Source organism: Nelumbo nucifera, chromosome 5 (assembly GCF_055504915.1).
Source record: "Nelumbo nucifera cultivar China Antique chromosome 5, China Antique-T2T, whole genome shotgun sequence".
Classification (NCBI taxonomy): Eukaryota; Viridiplantae; Streptophyta; class Magnoliopsida; order Proteales; family Nelumbonaceae; genus Nelumbo; species Nelumbo nucifera.
In genome coordinates this window covers 33,215,224-33,233,238 of record NC_142653.1, presented here as the reverse complement: position 1 = coordinate 33,233,238, position 18,015 = coordinate 33,215,224, and the positions used below count along the sequence as shown (strand labels likewise).

The 18,015-nt window shown below is 37.2% G+C and overlaps 1 protein-coding gene across 2 annotated transcripts; it reads left to right on the top strand.

The window, feature by feature from the left end:
* Positions 1–21: 21 nt before the first annotated feature.
* On the top strand, positions 22–17,062 carry LOC104599926 (Transducin/WD40 repeat-like superfamily protein). 2 transcript variants are annotated; one of them, XM_088887678.1, is made up of 11 exons: positions 22–165; positions 6,156–6,328; positions 6,619–6,925; positions 10,752–10,854; positions 13,007–13,114; positions 13,211–13,320; positions 13,504–13,611; positions 13,694–13,739; positions 13,893–14,024; positions 15,066–15,122; positions 16,516–17,062. In XM_088887678.1, exons 3-10 carry the CDS (start codon positions 6,717–6,719, stop codon positions 15,075–15,077), a joined length of 828 nt encoding a protein of 275 aa, XP_088743804.1. In that variant the 5' UTR covers positions 22–165; positions 6,156–6,328; positions 6,619–6,716; the 3' UTR covers positions 15,078–15,122; positions 16,516–17,062. The 2 variants fall into 2 exon arrangements, with proteins under 2 accessions (XP_088743804.1, XP_010260983.1); XM_010262681.3 differs by lacking the exon at positions 15,066–15,122.
* Positions 17,063–18,015: the final 953 nt, after the last annotated feature.

Sequence of the window (18,015 nt, the reverse complement as noted above, 5' to 3'; positions counted from 1 at the left end):
GGTGGTTGTGTGGTTGATTACGGCCGTGAAGATGAGGAAGAGGGAACCGTTTTCGATCAAGAATCCTTTTCAAGGTTGTTAGTTCGAGTTCCATTGTCTGATACGAAACTCCTCTCGCAATTGGCTTTCCCGTGCAACATAGCCTATGTGATTCCTGAGAACAAGGTACTCGCTCTTTTTCCACTAAATTTTGTAGAATCTAATGTGCTTGAATTCCTTCTTGAGCTAGTGATTCTCCATGATTTTTGGAATTGTTATTTTGGTTAAGGGGTTTGGTGTCAAGAAGACGAGAAAGGAGCTAAATAAGCTCCAGGGTGAACCAGCAAGGGCACCAGAACTCACCCTTGTAAATCTTCTTGTACATGGCCATCATATTTTGATCATGGAAGAGAAGATAACCAGTAATCAAAACAAACAAACTCTGCAGACTAGATATCCATTTCCTAGGTTAAATATGTTTTAAGAGAAAAATGACAAGAAAAAGAAAATAGAAAAAGTTTAGTGGGGTATTTTGTTAATTTAATGCTTTTCATCATCTCACTTAATGGCCAAGGGGGTCTTTGTCTAACGGCTAAATTTCAGGGGGTCTTTATCGCAAGAAAAAGTACAAGGGGAACTTTGTCACTGACCCCATAGTAGGGGGTCTTTGTAATTTACCCTTTAAAATTTTCTAAATGCCCCAACTATATATATTTTTAATTTATGAAATATTTTTTTATACTTTACATTGTCCATCGGCTTTCCTCCGCTCCCCTCCCATTCGTCTTTCTTCTCTCTGCTTCCTCATCATCATCACCGGTGTCCTCTCTCTCCTCGCCCTTGTTTTCGTTTATACTTTCGTTGTCCTTTTGTATCTCAAAAATGACGAATTCATCTAACGGCAAGACATCCAGATCAATCGATGCCCATCTTCGGTCGCTCCCACCAATACCCATCAAAAGGTTAGCGACGTATCTGCAACTAACTCTGTATTTGGGTACTCTTGTTAACTCCCACGAGATCGATGGGGATACCGATGCCAGCAATGCTGGTGACAGCACCTCCAGTATGCCGCCCTATAGAAAACTAGGTTCCCCGAAGCTCCACTCGCTTCCGCCACTTTCCCAACAAAGTTTCAGATAGAAACAGAAAAATATAGATGATAGTATGACTGCAGATGAGGAACAAGCTTATGGGAGCAAGACAATTCACCGATATCCCGACAATTTTGTTGGAGTTGTTGGGGTTGAGTGAGCTGAAGTCCATTTAATTTGATCGAATGATGATGCAGTTGGTTCTACTAGCCACTGATAACATCTCATTGTGGATCAAGCAGCCACTCCCATTTCTTGGATAAATCATTGATTTTGTAGCTTAACATCACTGCAGAAATACAGAACACGACACGATAGTTGAAGGTATTAACAGGAATCCTTGCCTATCTCTAAAGCAGTATCGACTCGAATCAAGCTATCTACATAATAGCTTCTTCCATATCTCTGAGTAGATTACTTGGATCTTCTAGGTTCCCATTTCATTTTAGAAGTAACGGGCTTAGATGGTCAATAAGTTACGATGCGTTCATCATCAACAATAGAACATACGAGCGACAGGTATGAGATTTGTGAAGATGATGGCTCGCAATGACAAAATTGATCTATCCATCTTTGAAGTCTTCTACAAAGCAGAAAATTTAGAGGCACTTCTATTGCCTAGTTATGGCCATGGACCGAAAAACATCAGGCAAGTCCTACCCAATCTGTTTAACAAACTCCAATTCTTACGTGCGTTGGATTTGAGCAACAATGTTATTGTGGAGTTGCCAACTTCTATTGGCAACCTGAAACCTCTACATTATCTCGACGACATCTCTGGAACACCCAAACTCGAATCTTACCGTCCTGGTGACTAGTAAAAATCTTATCGCCGGAGATTATAATGGATTTAACTAATCCATTGGTAGATATGAAGCAAAAGAGTTCCTTCTGCCTTTTCCAGACGCGGATGTTCTTGCTGTCTGATACAATATAGAGTAAGTCATCGATAGCGACCAAAGAGTGTGGCCTTCGCAGACGAGGGATCCGATTAGACCGTTGGGAGGGAAATTCTCATCGAAGGGACTAACAGGAGAGGATCTGGGCCATGGGGACTTGGCAAGAGGAGAAGCCTGATTCCATGGAGACATGATCATGGGAGAGCTATCTGTGAAAGAATGGTAGGATCCATCGTATGGACGTCAAAAAGGTTGCGGAATGACTGGGCGAATTTCAAAAATTTCCTACCCTTCTTCCAACTAGGAATCATATTCCCTAAATTTATAATCAAGATTCAAGGATCTACTCGAACCAAACCAAACCAGATTTGCAAAAGAGAAGGGAGGGATTATACTAGATTCGGAGAAGTAGTATCTCCCAACGTTGGTGTTCACGCCCAAAGAAGATCCCAATATCAGCTCCCACTGAAGATGACACAGTGATGATGGAGCCGAACCAGTAGTGTTCGTCCTACGAACCAGGTTCTTCTGAAGAACTCGGTGGAAGACTAAGAGCACCACACGAACAATCAAGAACCTTTCTTGATCTTCTCTAACTGAGAACTCGAACTGGCAGAAAAGGTGGCGGCGGCTGCTAGAGGAGAATGATAGAGAAGAAGGTAGCGAACTGCTATTTTCTTCTCTAAGGTTATCTGAGATCCTATCTCAAGAATGCAGAGTGTATTCTGCTAAAACCCATAGGATTCGAATTCAAGTAATTCGAAATTAGGGTTTCCTCCTCTTTCTTGGTGATTAAGAAACCTCCTAATCATATTAGGAGTTGCCCTTATCCATATCTGTATTTGGATTAGGACTCCTTTTAATCCTATCTGCAGATTAGATAAGCTTTTGGGCTTAACCTAATCTCAGATCCGCCCCTTTAAGTGACTGATCAAATCAGCCCAGATCGAAATGGGCTTTAGGCCCAATATGTATTAAGTGCTCAATAGTCTTCCAAATTGCTGCCCAGTTGGGTTTCTTTGTATGGTGTGGGACCCAAGCATTGATCTACACATTAGCCACATGGATTCGGCCCAACCTCTGTTACAAGGCCTAGCCGAATTCATTGGAAAGCCCAATGAACCCCTTGAGCCCATCACATGGACCTTATGGGCCCAACACTTACACTAAGTGGTCCCTGGGCAAGCCATCTTATAAAAACCCAGGGACTGTGGGCAGATGCAAGATTAGCCCATCAGGTATTATCCTAAATGGCCTTACACTCAACCTCTCAGCCCATAATGATCAAGCACTGCCTGACAAGAAAGGACCTCTCCCTCGGTTGCAAGGAACAGTGCTGCACTCTCTACTCACATGGATCCCGGGAATTAAAACCATTTGCAAACATTTTGAAACCATATATATCAAATATATAAATTTTGCAAAACAAAATTCCAACGATTGAAATCAACTGCCGGCAGTTTAGTTTCCATCAGAGATAGTGCATCCCCGATCATTACCTTTGTCCGACAAAGGGGCTGATCCCGTCACTATGATCACCCACTCAGATGAATTCTCAGACTGTCCCAACATACCCAGGTTTTGACCCCCGCTAAGGATCTCACCGATTGACATATCAAAGACAACCCAATCTGACACCTAGTGTAGTACCATAATCGGCTCAAGGGGTCAGGTGTAACTTTCCAGTTTTTCCTATCAATCTCCAAGGTCCAGGGCAATACTGAAAATCTGGTCCAGTTCAAGGGTTCAAGTAATCCTACACTGCGTGTGCCTTGGGTCTCACCCTCGCGGCTGAGACAAGCCACCCCAACATTTGGCAGCACACCAGCGTCAGCCTTGGCAGGATAAATCTCCCCAGACTTATCCAACGGCTGTGAACATTTAAAACTAACACGAGTCTCATTAAGTGTCCAATTTTAAGGTCTTACACAGAAGCATACCAGACAACATGAATCAAACATGTACTTTATTTATTTACATTAAATATCAAAAATACATCAAAACTGATTGGAGTTAAGGGCATACAAAACTGTCTAACAATCTGCACTGGTTAGGTTGTTGTTGTAGCAACTAGGGCTCACCATGGACTCGCTACTGTTGCGGCATTACCGAATTAAGACCGCGACATGCTGTTTGCTTCCGTCAACATCTTGTTGCAACGTAAAGTTAGAGGGGTTTTTGTCGCAAATTAAAGTTCAGGTGCCATCTGCCACTGACCCCACAGAAAGGGGGGGGGGGGGTCGTCGAATTTACCTTAAATATTTAAAGGTAAATTTCTTAAACTACCCTTATGGTTTAGCTAATTGACTAACTCTACCCTCTGTTTGAAAATTGACTAAGTGTACCTTTACTTTTTCTGATAATTGACTAAGTGTACCCTTAATCGTTAAACATTGATGGAAAAGGTAAATTGCCTTTTATACCCCTATGTGAAATTACATTTGTATCCCTATTTTTAACTTTACTTGTCCACAAGGCTCAACCTTCCCTTACCGATTCTATAGTCTATGAGTCGAGTCTCTAATTATGCGTTTCGTGCCGAAAAAGGAGATCGCGACAATCATCTAGCAACTTCATGGTCAAGCAATAAGGAGGCTGATCAATGGAAACTTCTCTTAATCTCTGATCATGGAATATTAATTTTATCAGATAGCCGCATTCTCGAATACCCAGTTCGTCTCTTGCCCTCCTCACTCTCATGGACGCCTTCCCTTGAGAGAGAATGGCCACCACTTTCTTCAACCTTCCCACCATCCTCTCTATAACTGTAATCCTTGTTTTTGGTTCTGATCCTACACACCCACATCGTTTTCTCCCAGGACATAGAAGATGGTGAAGACTATGTGGTGGACAACCCCTTCACCAACACCCTCGCTGGAAAAACGGTTCCTCGCCAGAATCAGGAAGGGTGCACACTGTACGTCTCTATGAACAACATCTGTAATGGGGTATTGGTTAGCAATGGACCAAGCTTCTTCAGTGCTGCAAGACACATTTCCGCAATGATCTTGGAGACCAGAACAATTGTGGGCGGTGGTGCAGGCACAAGTGTGGATTTGTAGAGCTTTGCTGCGACGGGAGCTACACCAATGTAGCCTACAATGCCAGCAACTACGACAAGTGCGGTAACAAGTTCCATTCATTCTCTCTCTCCCTGTCCCATTCATTCTCTCTCTCTCTCTCCGTTCATTCTCTCTCCCTCTCGCCCTTGTTTCATCATGGGGCCCTCTCCAACAACGGCGGACCTCTCCAACAACGCCTCTCTCTATCTCTCTCCTCTTTGTTCTCCCTATTTTCTTCTTCTTCCTCCGCCCCCTCCCAGATCTACAACTCTCACCATTGCTTCTTGACTCGCATTCGAAGAGGGCACTGACACCCCTTTCTCCTCTTCGTTCTCTCTATTTTCTTCTTCCTCCGCTCCCCTCCCAGATCTGTAAGTCCCTAATTTTTTCGTCGACAAGATTTCTCCTCTCTTCCTCTCCTCCCCCGACGGTCAGACGACTTTAAAAAAGGAGAAGATATGGGACTATGTTTTGTGTCTTCCTCCATCCCCCTCCTAGATTTGTAACTCGCAACTATGTTTTGTGTTCCAGTAGAAGATTTGGGACCTACAAGTGAAAGAGACATCGTCCTCAACATTATTGTGAGGAGAGAGACTATGAAGAACAGGTTTGTAAAACCTAAAATAACATGGCAAATTTAAAGAAGGAGAACATGAAGAAAGAGAATGATGGAGGGAAGAGAGAGAGGTTAGAGGAGGTTGAGGCTGCCGGTCCAGAGGAAAGAGATGAGAGTAATATTGGGTTTTAAAAATTTTAAAAGTTACATAGTATCACGTGTATACGGATTTTAACGGAAAATTAACGAATGCTAGCAGAAGGGGTAAAACAAGTAAATTGTCAGAAAACTTAGATAATTAAACAGGAGACTGTTTGTCGACTAAGCAAACAGTAGGGATAGTTTAAGAAATTTACCACTATTTAAATGTTCAACGAGCGCAGCGAAATGTCCAATGAAATCTTGGTCCATTTGTCATTTTGTCAATTGTTCAAGGATCCTATTTGATTGGATGATTTCGATCACAGAAAAAATTTAAATAGATCGAACGGTTAATATCATTTGATGCCTTCCGCTTTTGATCTCTCGTGTCTCGTCCTTTCTTCTCTTTATCGGGGTTTTGTAGGCTGTAAATGGAGAACCGCGAAAGTCGAGCTCTCACTTTGATATCTGGAATTGGCCATTTTTTCCGTTCGACTTTCTCGCAAGCAGTCGAGCACGGCACAATGACTGCAAAGCAAATTGAGGAATGCTAGCAAATATAAATCACAAATGCCAGAAGCCATCCGAATTCCCAAGGTACACAATCATTTTTCTATTCATCAGGCAGTTAAACCCTAGAAAAAATCAAACTCTAAACATGTCAAGTTTCTTGCATTTTATTCTATGTTATATTTTCTTCTTATTTCAATAAAACATTTCAATCTTCTCCAACTCGCTAGTTTGCCGGATTCTTTTATTTATCCATTTTTCTCATGAACTTTGATTTATCATCTCGCATTCCAAGAACAAACTGGAAGATAAAGTACCAGAAGGACGGACTCGCTAGACGTAATTATGCTAATCGTTTCCCTTTTCTTCCAATATAGATTGACTTGCCAGTGAAATGAAAAGTTGCCATGGCGAGTGCTAGTTTCCCCGCCTAAGTAGCTGGGCTCTGCAAGGATCTGACGGAGGAAGGAAAGAGATGAGCGCAAGTGACCTTCCGAGGAAGGAAGCCAATGTGCTACGAGGGCATGAGGGGGCCGTCCTAGCCGCTCGGTTTAACGGAGACGGTAATTACTGCCTGAGCTGCGGCAAAGATCGCACTATCCGCCTTTGGAATCCTCACCGGGGTATTCACATTAAAACCTACAAGTCCCATGGCAGAGAAGTCCGGGATGTCCATGTCACCCCGTAATGTCTCTTTTCCTTCCTTCACTGTAGAAATCTATCTCTTTGATTCACTCTCTTAACTAGCATCGATCATTACTTATTTGATTGGTTAAATTTTTTCTTAGTGAAATGATTGAATTAAATGTGCAAGGTAGCAGAATCTAATGTGCTATGCATTTTCATGGACGTTGCTCTTCATGATGTGCAATCTATTTCATATTACTGAAACATCAGTTTTTTTTTTTTTGGCCTTGGCTCTAAGTGCAAAAGCGTGCAATAATAGCGGCTGAACTATATAGTCTATCATATATACAACAATTGTCAGGGCTTAAGCCTTTATGGTTATCAGAGGTTACAACCTCTGAATTTAAAAGGTTTGTTGTGGAAGGCAACTCTTATTTAGTCATTTTTTGAATCTGTCATGCAATGATGCAAGAGGATCTCTTAGGTAGATTTTTTTCATGACATTTGGAAGCTTGAATTATTCGCTTACAGGTTTAATAGTTTGATCCAATGGAAGGAAATATTGGCTAATTCCATTGTTCATTCTATTTGAGGGGTGGCACGCACAACTGGAGCAGAGTTGTATTGTGGGTCTCCTATTACCATGTGGTTGCACCATAGTCTCTCTTTGGTTCTATCCCTGCTTATTTCTTATTTTTTGTTTCCTTGTGGTGTGGCTGCATTTGCTGTCATCTTCCACTAGTTTCTTGTATATATCCTTTACTCTCATCATCTAACTCTAATAGAATCTCTCTTTTTATATCAATGAAGAAAAAGTATGTTATCCACTGCAAATGTCTTGTAAATCATACTATTATGATTCATCCTTTATCAATCTGTGTGTTGAAATTCTGTTCCATGCTTTCTCATATTCAGACAGATGAATATAAATTCTCATAAGAAAAACTATTTTTATTTATACCTATCTCCAAGGATTTCTGTGAAGCACTCTTTGGATGCAACAAACTCTCTAAAACCAAGAACATGCATATGTAGAAAGGTCATAAGGTCTAAACAATGACTTCTTTTATTAATCTCCTTACTGTGAATATGTCTGTGTTGTAATCAAACTAATAGTTTTAGCCTGCTTTTGGAGGCGTTAATACTAGGGTTGTAGTGTTGCATATTGACAGGTTTGACATGTTCAGCATCCAATCAACCATTTAGTTGTTGTTTTGTGATGCATGATGCATCTATGTAAGATACATTTTCTACCAAAAGCACTAATGCAATCAATAAATCTTTCATGGAACTGAGATGTTTTTTCTTTTTGGTCACTGCTAGTGCAACCACCAAGTTTCATGCCCCATTGACCAATATTGCACCTCCAAATGAGGTTTGCCAAACAGAGATGACTGGAGGCTCTTAGGTTTTGCCTTTTTTCCAATGCATTTTGGTCTAGGTGCCTAGCAAGACAAGTTGATTAAAATAGATATGTTTTATTATTTAAACATAACTAACTATTATGAAGTTATCTAAAGGCAAGGTTCAAAATTTCGATACGATACACCCTGTATCAGGTGTATCGTATCATACCGGGAGCTGTTCAAAACCCCAAATAAGGGGTGTTTTGGACTTTGACTATTTTTAGGGGGTAGGCATGCTTAAAACCGACCCCCTGATGCAATTTTGAAAAAAAAGAACACTTAAATTAACAAAGTTATAAAGTAGTGAAACACCCGATATGCATGCTCATGTGTATCAGGTGTATTGATACTTTAAACCAAGGTTCAAAATTCCACAACATATCGGCCCGTATCAGCCAATATGTATTGTATCTTTAAGGGGTCAGCACGGGAAATGCTACAAAATTATTTGTATCATGTTTTTTCATCATGCTGACCTCGTATTGTGACTGTATCGGGGCATATCAGGACCATATCGTAACCGTATCGGGGTGTATCAGCTGATACAGTACGATTTCCTATATGCAGAAATCGAATTAAAAATTTTAGAGAAAAAAGGCTTTTAACTCTCTCCAAAAACCTTTCTCTCTCTCTCTCCCAAACTCACCAAATCTTCCCAACACATTTTTGGAGTGTAAAATCTTAAAAAAAAACCCAAACAACCTCCAAAACTCAAGATTTTTGAGGTTTTTTTCAACTTTTTACAAAAATAAATACTTTTTTCAATTTATTCAATGGTATGTTACAATATTTGTGTTTTTTATAATGCTTGGAAATGCTTATATATATATATTATTTTTTGTTTAATTTGCCCATGAAGAATAATTGTGTCATAGATCTATGAGTGATGTACCATATCCATAGATCTATTAAAACTTCTAAAATATCCATTTTTTATTTTTTGTAATTTTTTGAATAAAAATATTTATTTTTTTTTCAATTTTAGTATGAAAAAATATTTTTTTTTGTAAAATTAAAATATATATATATATATTATTTTTTGTGTAATTTGCCCATGAAGAATAATTGTGTCATAGATGTATGAGTGATGTACCATATCCATAGATCTATTAAAACTTCTAAAATATTCATTTTTTAATATTTTTTGTAATTTTTTGAATAAAAATATTTATATTTTCAATTTTAGTATGAACAAATATTTATTTTTTGTAAAATTAAAAATATTTATTTTTAAAATAATTTTTCCAATTTTTAATTCATAGATCTATTGAAATTTATTGTAAAATATTTATTTTTATTTTTTGTAATATTTATTTTTTTCTAATTTTTGGTGTGATCTAACCATAATATTCATTTTTTATTTTTTGTAATTTTTTGAATAAAAATATTTATATTTTCAATTTTAGTATGAACAAATATTTATTTTTTGTAAAATTAAAATATTTATTTTTAAAATTTTTGTAATTTTAAAATAATTTTTCCAATTTTTAATTCATAGATCTATTGAAATTTATTGTAAAATATTTATTTTTATTTTTTGTAATATTTATTTTTTTCTAATTTTTGGTGTGATCTAACCATAATATTTACATGTTGTAAATATATGGATGATCTACCACATCCATAAAATTATTTTTTGTTACATTTTATTTTTTAATTTTTGTTATAATTTTTTGTAATTAAAAATAAAATAATTGTTTGAATAAGAAATAAATAATTCTTTAAACAATTATAGAAAATGTTTCATTAAATAATTGTTAAGCCTATATTTTGTAGTTATAGCCTTATTAGACAATAACCTTATGTGGGATCTTTCCGATACACTTTAGCATTTCCGATACTTTGAACCTTACTTTAAACCATGTCTAAAGGGCTGCCCAGTGCACAAGCCTCCCGCCAATGTGGGGTCTAGGGAGGGACAGATGTATGCAGCCTTACCCATGCACATACAGAGGGGCTGTTTCCAAATTATTATGAAGTTATCAATTAATTATAAACAGTTAAACTGCAAATTAAGTCATTAAATAATTAAACCACAAGAACAGCAGCCTTGATTAAGAAAAGAGAACAAGGTCTGGTTGAGATCATGAGATCAGAATCTTTTAAAAAGAAAATCTAATATAGAGGGATTGGATGATTAACAGAGGTTGATAAAGAGGAGGGGGATGATTTCTTATTTGCCTCTGCATAGACCTGTTTTGATATATAAAGAGTGTATGATTTCTTATTTGCCTCTGCTAAAATTGTTATTACCCATACTGCTGGCCTAGTTGGATAAGCCTTTGTTGAGTTGAGTTATGTTGGAACTTCCTCCTTTCCCTTTTTCATTTACTAAAACATGGTAAAGAGTATTTGCTAATTCAGGCTTCCGAATTTATAACAAGAACCTGAATAACTTTATTTGTTATCAAAATTTTGCTTTTTGTGCATTTAGGATTCAATCATTGGGCAATGACTAACATGTACACTTTTTATAGGGACAACTCCAAGCTATGTTCTTGTGGTGGTGACAGACAGGTCTTTTACTGGGATGTATCAACTGGTCGTGTGATTCGAAAATTCCGAGGCCATGATAGTGAGGTTGGTCATCAGGAATTTCTTGTCTACAAAATTTCCTTCATTTCATCAAATGGTTCAACTTGATTTTGTGCTGTCAAATGCAATTTCCGGACCAAAAGGAGAAAAAAGAAGAAAATGGAATTGCTTGAAAGTTGAAATTGATTGCTTCAGTAAATTTCCTTTGGGTAAAATATAAAAACCTCTCCTGAGTTTTCTGACAATCTTATAAACCTTCCCTATGTTTTGATTTTAACAGAATCATCCCCTATAGTTTTGAAAAAAGCTATAAATACCTCCCTTCCATTAAAGTTCCATTAACTTAGAAGAGGAATTTACTAAAATACCCTTAAATACTAGCAAGTATCATCCTCCTCTTTATGGGACGTATACTTCTATGTCAAGTTCAACAAGAACAGAGCAAGCTTCTTGTTGAAACAAAAACATCTCCACAAATTCACTGGCAACATTCCCGTAGGTTTCAGTAAGATTTTAACAGGCAGTTGATAATCTTAATTTAGATTCCATGTTTGGTTTCTCTAGTTTGTCAAGATTTTTGCTCTTGGGGATCAATCTGTGTGGAAGGCAATGTCTTTGACTTTGTTCATGTTAAATTTAATAAAACAATCCAGGTAAGATTGAGAGAAATAGGTTGGCGCTTAACGCTTAATAGAACTTTGAATTTTTTTTTTCTGTTTTATGATTTGAGATCGCATTAGGAATTTCTTTGAACACTTGGAGTACTGTCATGCACATCATATGAACGCATTATAAAGATGAGTTCAGTACAGTTGAAGCTTTTTGGGTAGATTAAATAGTTATGAGAAATGGCTGTTAAATTACTTAAATAGTAAAAGGAATCGCTTAGAACCATTTAACAGGCATCTCCACTAAGTCTCTAGACTGTGGTTCCTATTTGACTGTCACCTGAAAAAAAACAGAAAATGAAAAGAAAAAATAAGAAAGAAAAAGAAAGAAGAAGAATAAAAGAGACGGGAAATTAAGAAAATGTGAAAAATAAATAAAACAGAGCAAAAGGAGAAAAAAAGAGTGATGATTGGTTAGCTCAATTGAGACAGAGAAGTGGAAAAAACAGGGGTAAGAGAGTGGTTTGCTTCAGTTACCACTTCAAGGGTAAATATGGTATTTTAAGAAAATTAATATATTACGTTGGGGTTTTCAGCCAGAAAAACTAATAACAGGGAGGTATATGCACCATTTTTCAAAACTATAAGGGAGGATTTTGTTCATATCAAAGCACAGGGGAGATTTATAAGATTGTCAGAAAACTCGGGAGTTTTTTGTATTTTACCCTTTTCCTTTTATATCATTGTTTAATTTTCAAAGTACATAGCAAATTAAGACAATACCAGGCTTAGAATCTGAACAGCCAACCTCTAACTTGAATCAACTAAGAATCAACTCGAGGTGCTCAAAGAGAGCCATTCCAAGTATAAATTTTTTGGTGTTTGGGATTGATCTTGAGAATGGAAATGCTTCTGGTGAAGAACCTCATGGGAACACTGACATAGGGTAGCACTTTCACCATAATGAGGGTGTTATCAGTTATTTATGTAAAATGTAGACTTGAATATAAAAAGGGTTTGGAGATGTATCAATCTCTGAACTCTGAAGGAAATTATTAGAAGGATTAGAAGATAATGGCAGGCTTATGAAGGATTTCAAAGTTAAAATTTATGAAGATGACGTAAATTTCTGCTTCTCAGGAACCAAAAGCCAGAAGGAGATTTCTTTAATCTTCTGCTTCTGGACAAAAAATGTTCTTGGTTCTATGAAGCACTTCCTTTTAATTACTAGGTGCCATTGAAACATGAAGAAGGTTTCCAAACTGAGAAGCTGTAGAAGCACTTTAATGACTAATCCGAAACATAGGGTTCATCAAACCCAATTATGGGTGTCTTAAGTTGATACTAGCATGTCTTTGTGTGGGCTAAACAGCTTAGCTTATACTGCAAAGTCTAGTCCTATGAGAAAGTAAGCTCTATTGACTATTGTGCTCATATCTGCAGCGTCTTCCCACTGAATAAAAAAAATTCAATTATTTACTCAAAAAAGTAGGCACACTCACATAAATACACATATAGCTATAGTTATGCATTATCAGTGAAAAATAGTAATTTGACTTTTTCTTTTTTTTTTCTTTCACTTATTTTAGGTAAATGCTGTGAAATTCAATGAGTATGCTTCTGTGGTAGTATCAGCTGGGTATGACCGTTCTGTACGCACTTGGGACTGTAGATCTCATAGCACTGAACCAATTCAGGTTAATTTAATGTTTTGGCAATTTGATGGTCAGAACTTGAGATGGTAGCACTCATATTTTTCCTATTAACTGACTTTTGCCATGGTTCATTTACAGATCATTGATACATTCTTGGACAGTGTAATGTCTATTTGTTTGACAAAAAGTGAAATACTTGCTGGGAGTGTTGATGGAACTGTTCGAACATTTGACATTCGTATTGGTAGGTATGTAAGACCAACAGTGAATTCAGTTTCCCTGTTGAGTTGAAATGCCACACTTATTTTCTCCAGAAGCTTGTTATCTGTTGTTTTGTACTGTTATATATTCCTTCTAAAAGATTGATACTTCTCTGATTTTTAAATGAATTTGATGACACTTCTAATATATCCTTTTCACTATTTTATTAGAGAAATATCTGATGACTTGGGGCAACCTGTCAATTGCATTTCAATGTCAAATGATGGTAACTGCATATTGGCTAGTTGTCTAGACTCTACTCTACGTCTTTTGGACAGGTAGTTTGTTGCAGTTCTTTTACTTAAAATAGATGCCATTTATATTCCATTTGTCAATTTAAATGGATGTTGATTATGGCAGGACTACTGGGGAACTACTGCAAGAATATAAGGGTCATATTTGCAAGGTTTGATGCCACAGTTTTAGTTTTAATTGATTCATCTATTATGTAAACCATTTCCCACCACTTATCCCATCCTTCTGGGTGGTGTGTCTATGTGGGGTAAATGGAATTTTGGATTCCCTTATGTATGACATTTGGTTTCTCTTAAAATGACAGTCTTACAAGTTGGATTGTTGCCTTACCAACACTGATGCCCATGTAACTGGTGGATCTGAGGATGGCTTCATTTTCTTTTGGGATCTTGTGGATGCATCTGTAGTGTCAAGCTTTCGGGCTCATTCCTCAGTGGTGAAGTTTTCTACTTTAGCACTTTACAGCATTTATTAAAGAGGATGTCACTTTATAGTTTTCAGTGAACATCAAAACTTCTAAATGAGCACTATACCCATGTTGGACACTGACACCAACACAACACTTGAGGGGACTCTTCTCTTTGCCACATCTGTAATATGTGATTAAATGATCTCAAATTCTTAGGATAAAATTTGGACATGCAATGGTAAATTTTAAGCACTTGATAATTTAATATAATTAATCTTTATTTACTTAGTCACCTTCAAGAAAATCTTTATTTATTTAGTGTTGTTTGCACTGATTTCTGCATCTAAATTACTACATACAATCTTTTTCTCTGTCTCAACAATAATCCCATTATTTATATAACGTAAAAGATATGTCATTGAACAATACAACTTGAAAATATAGCAGCCAAACCCCCAAATCCTATTTTTACAGGCTTGTTGAGTCCAAGACCTTGTACCTTTATCACGTTCTGACACTTGTACCATTTTCCATGAAACATGGGATGTCTTCTGTAACATTGAGGCTTTAGGACTGTTGAATTTGAACTTGGAATGGCTTGTTGTGATTGGATTCTCCATTTGCTTATGTTTCAAATCCCATTTTGACCTTTGTTGGCTAGATTCCTTGGTTTCCAATATCCTCACCCTGTCTTTCGATGGATCTTTATGGATTTTCAATATTTGTAGAAAGGCCAGTTCATGAGTGGTGACTCTTCTCATCTTGATAAGCTAATGGAAAATTTCCATATACATGGACTCTTAACCCTAGTGGTACTCTTTCTTAACTTTTTCTCAAAGCAATTGCCTATAACCTGGGTGCTTATTAAGGTATCTGTCCCATTGGCACCTACCATGTCAGAGCCTCTGAGATGTTTGTCATTGCATAACCAAGACATGCAATGCTCCTTAAAGAAGATAAAATAACAGTATGTCTTTCTATACTTTTATGATGCATATATTATTTTCATACTTTTAGTACATGTATAAAATAGGGAGTCTGTTACCCAGATCCTTATTCAATGTGCAGCTACCACAGTAATTTGGGATCTGGATAGGCATGCTTCTGATCACTTTCCACTTCCAGGTCTCATTAGCTTCTACTTCTACATTTGTTTTTTGTTTTCTTCTTCATCTACATGGATTCTAAACATGATTTTCTTACTTGCAAAAAACTGTGTTACCATTGAAATTACCTAAAAACTTCCTAATTAGAGTAGACCTTGTAGAACATCAAATCCATCATAAACTTAAAACTTCACCAACAAATTTGCCAGAGCTTTCCTATTCAGATTGAATTTTCAAGATCTTGGGCTTGCTAGATAGGTAATTAGAAGCTAATCTAGTGACACCCATAGTAGGTTATATTGATAACTTTTTGGCCTCTAAAATTCAGGCTACAGGAAACTTAAAATTTCAAGTGCTTCAAAACAGGGAGCTGTTACTTTTGAAAAATTAAAGATTTTCTGCTCCTCAATTCCTTTTTGAAATTTGTCGGGGCATTTGAAAAGAAAGGAAACAAGGAATATTTAAGGCTGTGTTTAGTTTGAAGGAAAAGGTAGGGAAAGGTATGGAAACCCAAACAAGGTTTGTACAGGTTTTCATTCCTTTCCCTACCTTTTCCTCCAAACCAAACAGTCTAAAGGTAAGAGCAGGGATACCAGAAGACCGGTGACTGATAGGTCAATAATGATGGACTGGTTACTTGTTCATATTCAAATTCAGATATATTTGAAGGACTTCTTTTATGTTGGATCTTTGACCACCACTTGAGATGAAGGGGATTGTATCATGTTAACATTGTTATCCTTGTTGATGTATGTAATTGCTGTGTTAAGGTTGGAAGTTAGTTCTCAGCTAAGGGTAGTTTGTAATTGTTCTTCTAGTTGATAAAATTTTTCTTTTCCTCTTGCTATAAAAAAAACTAGCAGCTCTGTGGACGTGCTCTTAAATCAACTAAAACTAAAATCTAATCTACAAGGTACTACGAGGAGACAGTATGATGTGGGACTCGTATACCTATCACACAGAATTTTAGGAGGAAGTAGTAATACTCCCCAAACTAATATTGGAAAGTTTAATAATAGATTTCCCAATATCAATTTTGGGCCCTTAGGCCAATGGGAACCCTGGAATAAATAATGTGTCCTTGCATCACATTTGTGTTGAAGCCCGTAGGCACATTCTTTTGTACTCTCTTGTCAGACAACACTGATATTATTTGATAATTGGAAGATCACAAAGTCCATTGTCCACTTTCCAAACAGGGATCTAATAGTTGCACCTATTATTTGAGTCCCTCAACTTTTTCTTTTGCGAAAGTGGTTTCTTTGACATCTCCATTTATCCTATATTCCTATTGACATTTGTTTTAAACAGAATGAAATTAAATTTAAATTTGTGATGCTTCAATGTATTGTCTATGATTTTCCTTTGATGAAAAATAGAGAAAAATAAGGATTTGATGTCATTCTTGGCAGGTAACAAGTGTAAGCTATCACCCAAAGGACAACTGCATGATAACATCTTCTGTTGATGGCACAATTCGAGTGTGGAAAACATGAGCTGAAGCAAATAACTTCTCTGCCTCCCTTTCTCCCAGGAAACAGAAAAGTGAATGTGTTTGGTGTAGGAAGCTGATCCATTTTGACTATCAATATCATGGCTGATACTTGTGGATGCAAGCAAGAGACAGAAAAGTGTATTTTTCTTAGCACTAAGCACATGCCAAAATCTATATGCTTGGTGAAGGAAGATCATCCATTTTGGCCGTCTATCATTGAACGTCATAGGTGACACAAGGATGAAAGCCTTAAGGCTTCCAACTCTTAAAGAAAGAAAGAAGACAGTTTTGAATTATTTCTTTTCTCTTTATCTCTGAACCACAAATACTATTTGCTTTGATCTCCGCTCTTCTGCCCCTGATAGTAATGATATTTGTACCATCCTGTTTTTGTTTCTACACTTTCTTAGTAAGAAGGCAATGTTGGATGATAAATGGTATTTCTTTGAGGAGTCACACATCAACACATGGTTTTGCTTTTTTTCTTAGTTCAAATCTGCTCCTTTTCCTGCGGGTTGGCGCTATTCTTTCCGTGGTGCTAATGTGTTCACATTGGACCTGGTCCATTGGTAATTTTTGAATTACCATGGAGATCATCCCTGCCTGTGGTCCATGCTGGCCAGTCCTTGCATTTGATCCAAATGAGAGATTTGGCCAAACTGAGAACAAGGAGGGGCGGTCTCCTGACACATCTATTTATAAATGGCAATGGGATAACAACTTGTTGAATTAACGTGCAGGTCATTGGATCCACATCCATTCCCACTCGTGCCCTCTTAGGTGAAAAACTTGAATTTTGATGGATTATGGCAGTCGTTTGATATCTGGGGTCCTAAACCACTTATGATTTTACTCTTGGCAATGTAGCATGTAGATATTCTTTCGGCTTCAAAAATAATGTAGATCTTCTAGTTCAAACTTGTAGACTTGTTGGTTGCTGGATCATTGGTTCACTGCTGTGCTGTTTGTAAGTATGGTGTACAGGTAGGCTATTTATGGAAGACAATTGGTTAGAATTACATGATCAAAACAAATCCGAGATGTGGGCAAGCCAATAAAGTGTTGCATATTGTTTTGCCAAATTTTAGGCTATGTTTGGTTTGAAGGAAAAGGTAGGGAAAGGAAGGGAACAGTAGGAAAACCTATACAAGGTTTGTAAAGGTTTCCCTACTTTTTCCTCCAAACCAAACACAGCCTTAAGTTGCAAATGTACACATCAGATGCCATGTCATAGCTGAGAAAATAAGCCTGAATAGCCCCACGAGTATAACTCCACGCGTGGGAAAAATTGTTGGGGATGTATCCAACTTGTGACCCTATTGAATCAAGATTGTCCAAGTTACAGCTCACTCATCTATCTTAATGAGGAATCCATTACCAGGTCCAATCCAATCCAATGAACAATTTGGACTGGTCT